This window comes from Rana temporaria, chromosome 4 (genome assembly GCF_905171775.1).
Source record: "Rana temporaria chromosome 4, aRanTem1.1, whole genome shotgun sequence".
In the NCBI taxonomy this organism is placed as follows: domain Eukaryota; kingdom Metazoa; phylum Chordata; class Amphibia; order Anura; family Ranidae; genus Rana; species Rana temporaria.
In genome coordinates this window covers 12,537,031-12,544,798 of record NC_053492.1, presented here as the reverse complement: position 1 = coordinate 12,544,798, position 7,768 = coordinate 12,537,031, and the positions used below count along the sequence as shown (strand labels likewise).

At 43.9% G+C, this 7,768-nt stretch overlaps 1 protein-coding gene across 1 annotated transcript; it reads right to left on the bottom strand.

Moving 5' to 3' along the window:
* Positions 1-2,563: 2,563 nt before the first annotated feature.
* LOC120935914 lies at positions 2,564-7,307 on the bottom strand. The gene is made up of 2 exons (XM_040347943.1): positions 7,234-7,307; positions 2,564-5,496 (listed from the first exon to the last, which is right to left on the bottom strand). Exon 2 carries the CDS (start codon positions 4,659-4,661, stop codon positions 3,738-3,740), a length of 924 nt encoding a protein of 307 aa, XP_040203877.1. The 5' UTR covers positions 4,662-5,496; positions 7,234-7,307; the 3' UTR covers positions 2,564-3,737.
* Positions 7,308-7,768: the final 461 nt, after the last annotated feature.

The following is a 7,768-nucleotide window of genomic DNA, read 5'->3' as shown; positions in this document are numbered from 1 at the left end:
CGAAACTCTTAGGGACCTGTGGAGCGAAGGCACAGCAACCAATATAAAGTATAATGCATAATGTACATATTTTTATTTTTTTTCCATTGTTTTATAACAATAACATTGTTATAAACATTTTTTAACAATGTTTTGACGTGACAGATTTTTTTTTTTAAGACAGTCAACACATTACATTTCGTTATATTAAACTGATTACAACCAGACATCTAATAGTATTAAAAAATCCTACTACAACTCGAGGATTACAACATTTTTTTAAAAAACGCACTTTGTTTTTTTTGTAACAAAGAATTTTCTATTTAATTTGTTTTCTCTCAAAACAGAATAGTTTTAAAATCCAAAAATATAAAAATGATTACATACGTTCCTCCCTCTCCTCTGCAGGCAGCAGATCCAATTGCTTCCGAGCCCTGTAAGGCTTAATGTACACTGGCCTACATTTACCGTGGCCGCGGGAAAATGCAGCAAAATCATGGAGCCATTTTGCCTCGTTTTGCGTCTTTCCATTGGCCGGCAGTCAAAACTCCTTTCCTATTCTGAATACGATTCTTCCGCGTTCAGGAGAGAGAGATTGAAGCTCACCTAATCGTGGCAGCTCTTAAACTCTGTACATTAGGGTTGTCCTGATACCGATCGCCGATGCTTGACCCGATACCTGGGCACGGAAGGAGAGCGGAGCACAGAGGGGGGACAGGAGCATGGAGAAGGGAACAGAGCACAGAGGGGGGGGAGAGGAGGAGCCTGAGGAGAACACAGGGACAGTCGGGGGATGATCGGTGCAGAGGTGGGGGGTTACAAGCACCAATTCCCCTGTAAAGATTTCAATATAGCAGCGGAAAGCCACTTCTTCCCACCTCTCCCCCGCAGCTTTCCGCTGCTATATTGAAATCTATTACAGGGGATTAGGGATTTTAACTCCCCCCCACCTCCACACCGATCATCCCCTGACTGTCCCTGTGTTCTCCTCCAGGCTCCTCCTCAACCCCCTCTGTGCTCTGTTCCCTTCTCCATGCTCCTGTCCCCCCTCCGTGCTCCGCTCTCCTTCCGTGCTCTGTTCCCTTCTACATGCTCCTGTCCCCCCTCCGTGCTCCGCTCACTTTTCCATGCTCCACTCCCCTCCCGTGCTCTGTTTCCTTCTCCATGCTCCGCTCCCCTCCGTGCTCTGTTCCCTTCTCCATGCTCTTGTTCCCCCTCCGAGCTTTGCTCTACTTCCAAGCTCTGTTCCCTTCTCCATGCTCCGTTCCCCCCTCTATGATCCGTTCCCTTCTCCATGCTCCTGCCCCCCCCCCCTCCATGCTCCGTTCCCTTCGCCATGCTCCTGTCCCCCCTCCGAGCTTCGCTCTCCTTCCATGCTCTGTTCCCTTCTCCATGCTCCTGTCCCCCCTCCGAGCTTCGCTCTCCTTCCATGCTCTGTTCCCTTCTCCATGCTCCTGTCCCCCCTCCGAGCTTCGCTCTCCTTCCGTGCTCTGTCCCTTCTACATGCTCCGCTCCCCTCTGTGCTCTGTTCCCTTCTCTCATGCTCCTGTCCCCCCTCCGTGCTTCCGCTCACTTTTCCATGCTCTTGTCCCCCCTCCGAGCTTCGCTCTCCTTCCAAGATCTGTTCCCTTCTCCATGCTCCTGTTCCCCTCCATGCTCCGTTCCCCCCTCCATGATCCGTTCCCTTCTCCATGCTCTTGTCCCCCCCTCCGAGCTTTGCTCTACTTCAAGCTCTGTTCCCTTCTCCATGCTCCGTTCCCCCCTCCATGATCCGTTCCCTTCTCCATGCTCCTGTCCCCCCCCTCCATGCTCCGTTCCCTTACGCCATGCTCCTGTCCCCTTCTCCATGCTCCTGTCCCCCCTCCGAGCTTCGCTCTCCTTCATGCTCTGTTCCCTTCTCCATGCTCCTGTTTCCCCTCCATGCTCCGTTCCCCCCTCCATGATCCGTTCCCTTCTCCATGCTCCTGTCCCCCCCCCGTGCTCCGTTCCCTTCGCCATGCTCCTGTTCCCCCTCCGAGCTTTGCTCTCCTTCCATGCTCTGTTCCCTTCTCCATGCTCCTGTTCCCCCTCCATCCTCTGTTCCCCCTCCATGCTCTGTTTACCTTCTCCATGCTCCTTCCCCCCCTCCGTGCTCCGATCCCTTTTCCCTGCCCCTTTTCAACCCCTCCCCCCCCGCGCTCCGGTCCCCCTCTGTGTTTACAATGCTTCAGTTTATGAATGGAGAGGAGCCTCAGTCTCCTCTCCATTCATCTTCGGCTGAAGCTACAGAGAAAGCGACGTGGGAATCTGTGTGCTCAGTCCCTTTCTCTGTCTCAGTCCCTTTCCCTGTCTTTAGACCCCTGATATCTCACCAAAGCCCCCAACAGGGCTGATAAAAAAAAGGAATTGTAATAAATATTTAAAAGGTTAAACTGTCAAAAATAATAAAAAATAAAACAAAAAACACACTGACACCATCCACTCCCCGCCCCCCCCCCGACAAAAAAAAGAAAGGATTGTTAAAAAAATAAAATAAAACTAAAACTAATTGTAAAAAAAAAATACAGACAGTCCACGCGTCATCAGTGCTGCATATTAGTGCCACTAATGCATTAAAAAAAAAGTATTGGTAATCGGTGAGTACTTGGGAAAAAAAGTATCGATACTTGTAATCGGTCTTAAAAAACTGGTATCGGCATAACCCTACTGTATATGGACACATAGCCCTTTATGGAGTTGAGTTTAGGAGCTTTGGCAAAAAAATGTCAAAAACTCCTAAATTCAAGTTTAGGAGCTGCCAGTATAGGCTAGTCTACATGAAGCCTACAAGTGATTGGGAGGCTGTAGAGCCGCTTGGATCACTTTTACCCGAAGCCCCTCAGATGAAAAATTTGATACCGAGAATCATATCTGCAGCTGTAGAGTGTCAAAAATGTGGTTGTATATGTTGTAGACAAGTCTTGCCGATGTGGTTCATACACAACCCTTAAAGCCCACTGCCCTCTTTCCTTACCGCATTGACTTCCTGTACCATCCACTTTCTGATGAGTCACTATTGCTTGGCACAGATTTTGTTCCCCCTACATTAGAATTGTGCTCTAAATAGAGAGTTGTGTCCTGGCTACCATGGCATCCATACAAAAGTGGTTTCTTTTTGGTTTGGTACTTCAGAGCAGTACTATGAAAAATTTCCGGATGGCCAGGGTGGCACAACATAGACATTTTTTTCTATGTCTCCAAGCCCATGTCTTTTTTAGAATGATTTCTTGGAGCTTCCTTGTAGGCACATGACCCATCTCTCAGCCAGTTCCTGGTGAGTTTGAGGTTTCCACTTATGGGAAGATGATTACATTCTTTGTATGTTCACATCCATCCCATCGATGGACATTGATCACATGAACAATAAAGAACACCACTGTTCCCTAAGCACTGTGGGGTTTGCCCTCGCAATTTGCAGATGCCACCATAAATGATTTTTTATGGATGGAATCCAAGGTGCCAGCTCTTCACATCCTTTTTTTTTACTGGCCGCGTTAATCATGGCCCCGATAGATTTTGCCATATGCTGGACACCGTACCGGTGTAAAATTTTGGGATATTTTTCACGGATTAGCTTTCTAATTGTGAATGCCGGGACCTGAACATACAACTCTTTACATTGAGGCCTTTTTTGTTTTATTTCGTCCAGTTGCCTTCACAAAAGCCTTACCCTCTGAAGCCTGAACTGAACTTGACCCTGGCGTATGCTGTTCAACACCAAACCCAACAATTTTTGGGTCTCAGCTTCCATAAAGGAATAGGTACAATATTTGGCGTTTGTATCCGGAGCTATCACATTGGCCATCACCAGACAGACCGACCACTTGTCCAGAGAGTTGAGAGATGATGTTTTGTTGGTTTAATTTCCAATGGTAATCAATGGCAGGGAACAAATATTTTTTTTGAAATTCGTAAAATGTTGTTTTGCTAATTGAGACCATGCCTAAGAGTTTGAGAAAACTTTCAATTTTTAGAAAATTGGAACCACTGCACAGAGCGGCACTTGATATGAGAACATCGCCCACTGGAGCGTTTCTGATTTTGGGTTGACTTTCCCACAGCAGAGAGCGATGACCATCCTTACACCTGGCATACACCGACAGGCAAGACCCACAGAGTTTTTTCTCGACTTGAGCGAGAGAAGCATTGCAATTGTTAGAATTACAGCGTACCATTGTCAAAAGATTATCTAGACAGCTCTCGAAAAGGAGGAATTTTCTTTCCTTCCCGTAATCAGAACCGGACACGCCCGATGGTGAGGTTTGGTTTCCAAAACGAGTATTGACCTTGTCTACACGTGGAGTACCGGAGATGTTGTCCTCAGATTCTAAAGAGTATTCATTAGAGGGATAGTACGATACATCATGATCATCCATTTGGATAGCAAAGGACGACTCTTCCTGACAGCTTCTTAAAGTTGAACTTGGAGTCACATTGTGGATTCCATCTGAAATTAGTCCTTCAACATTCTCTTTCTTTGGTGCGCTAGCAATACCCTTTGTTTGGGGTAATACCCAATCTTTAGATTTTAAATTGCGGAATAAATTGCACTGAATTCCAACATCGGCTGTGACTGGACTGTGCTGAATTTTTTTGTTTTTAGTACCATGAAACGGGAAAGTTCCAATTTTTTTGTCCTTGGTTTCTCTCGGAAAATCAGTCATGACACCTTTGGACGATCTGTGTCTTTTCGTGGACCGAAAAAAACTCAAAAAAGAAGACTGAGAATTTTCTGGCACGTTCGAGGATTCTGTAACATGGGCTACCCCTGACCTAGGATCCTCCGAACTAGGAGAGGAGGAGATTCCAGCTTGTGCGTAAGAACCTGCAGAATGGAGAGACTGACCTTGGTGTGACCAGTGTTGAGGCAAGAAGGATGATCAGACAAAGAGGAGGTCGAAACTCTATTATGTTCTGTGCAAAGCCTTTTCTTTCTTTCCTCATTATCACCAACTTCAATAACAGTTTGCAGATTTTTAAATATACTTGGGAAAGAATCTTTTTTCAACGACAATTTACCGCCTAGATTTTCGTACATGTCGAACGAGAAATGTTTTGAGCATATTCGATATGAATTGTTGGCTTTACTCAGCCAGATCCTAGAAACGGCCCTCGTCTATGTTACTCTCATCAAACTGTTCCGGTGTTCGTAAGCCATTGTTTGATACGGACCTTGTCTTTCGGGAACACGTGGAATATGACATTGAGTTCTTTTTTCCTCCAATGAGAATTGCAGTTTTCCACAATACAAGAAGGCATACCGATTGATGAGTTTATCCACTACTCCTGAAGGTAAAACACGGTGTTATCACTGCAACATTGTTGTCCCAGTCTGTGATGGATGGAGTCACACTGAACGTTGGTAATTTCCAAAAAGATGATCACGATGAGCACCAATGCCACATGAACGAGCAGGAAAATTTTATCAGGTCAGAACCAAAGTTCGAAAAAACAGTCCAAAAATTATTTTCTAGAATTAATGATTTTCAGAAGATTAGCCTGTGGAGGAAATAAAGAGTTTTTTACAATTATTGCTAATATTGTCATCCTTCGTTAGAGAATTATAGAAACCCAAGAGGGAATTATTTAAAGAGGAAGTACACCTAACCAGCGGACAGATATCTCCCGCATGCGTTGAATGGATTGGACGCATGCGTGGAAGTATTTTACTTCCTGGTTTGGTGACGTGCGGCGTCAACGTCACCGCGCTGTCTGTCCGTGGGGATTTCGGTTGATGGTGTGTACAGCCATCAGACCGAAATCTCCGAGCGGACATGTCCGATGAAAAACGGTCCGCGGACCGTTTTCATCGGACATGTTTGATGGTCCTGTATGAGGCCTAAGATCCGACGGTGTAAGGACACTTACACCTGTCGGATCTTAGGGATATCTATGCGTACCTGATTCTCTGAATGAGGCGCATAGATCCGACCGTCGGAACTCAGAGATACGACGGCGTATCAGGAGATACACCGTCGTATTTCTTTCTGAATCCGGCCCTCTACCTTTTTCTGACATTTGTTGTTTTCAAGTTAAAATCATTTTTTTTTTTTTTTGCTAGAAAATTACTTAGAACCCCCCAAACATATATTTTTTAGTAGAGACCCTAGAGATAAAATGGTTGTTGTTGCAATATTTTGTGTTGCACCGTATTTGCGCAGCGATCTTTCAAATGCATTTTTTTTGGGGGGGGGAAAAAATTACTTTCATGATAATAGTGAAAAAAAAAAATAACTAACCAGTAAAGTTAGTCCAATTTTTTTTTTGTATAATGGAAGGATTTTACACTGCGGGAATCCTGATCTTTATTCCGAGCAAAAAATTGCGATTCTCATTTTGACCAGAAACGTGCAGCTCTAGTCATCATTATGGGGTATTGTCTGTAGATTTTGAGGAAATTAATGAATTTTATCCATTTTGGAATAAGGCTGTAACATAAGAAAATGTGGAAAAAGTGAAGCGCTTGTGAGTACTTTTCCGGAAGCACTGCTGTGTGTGTGTGTGTATATATATTATCTATCTAGCTATCTATAGATAGCTAGATAACATAGATAGATAGATAGATGATAGATTAGATAGATAGATAGATAGATAGATAGATAGATAGATAGATAGATAGATAGATAGATAGATAGATAGATAGAGAGAGAGAGAGAGAGCTAGATAGAGATAGAGATTAGATAGATAAAGAGAGAGAGAGAGTGATTAGATAGATAGATAGATAGATAGATAGATAGATAGATAGAGAGAGAGAGAGAGAGATAGATAGAGAGATAGATAGATAGATAGATAGATAGATAGATAGATAGATAGATAGATAGATAGATAGATAGATAGATAGATAGATAGATAGATAGATAGATAGAGATATAGATAGATAGATAGATAGATAATAGATAGAGATATAGATAGATAGAGAGATAGATAGATAGATAGATAGATAGATAGATAGATAGAGAGATAGAGAGATAGATAGATAGATATTACATTTATACACATACAGTGGTGGGATTTCAGCGAGAACAATAGAGACCAGGGGGTTTAACAATAGGGGGGCCAGCAGGGGGTTGGTTCAGAATAACAAAGGCCGGAGGGAGGGGGGGGGTGTAGAGGGAGAACAATAAAGACCAGCAGGGGGTGATAAAGAGCAGTAGTTCTCAGTGTTGTTGGGATGGAACGATAATGGAAGTGGGGGGGGGGGGAGGGGTAAACAATTATTGATTGATAAACACATACCTTGCACAGAAGTCTGTATCATATGCGTCTTCTCCTGCCGGGAAATTTACAGACTGAACTGTGCAATCACTCCTATCGGAAGAAAGACCTTCAATAATAAAACAACGAAATTCCAAAAAGTCTACATTTTTGTGAAAATAAAGAATAAAATCTACAATAAAAAAAGCCACAAAGAGGGAAAAAAAGCTACAAAGAGGAAATAACTGAATGTAAAAAAATGCAGACAATTAAAAAAAAATGTAAGGAGAGTTCAGTAGAGAGCTGAGTGCCAAAGTGAGTCACAGGCTCATTCACAGTTGTGGCCAAGGGGGGTGGTAAAACCAGGTGGTCGCACTGAGGTTTTACCGCCCGTTTCTGTATTGCTGTGCTTCATGGACACAGCCAAAATGATACGGCAAGTTGCTTTTGGTAGGTCGTTAAAGCCCTGACGATGACGAACGCAGGTCTATGGGACCACCCATCAACCGTGTGCGGATGTATGAGATTGTGGCATGTTGGAAAAGTTGAAACAAGCAGGTGATATCTCCCAGGGCCG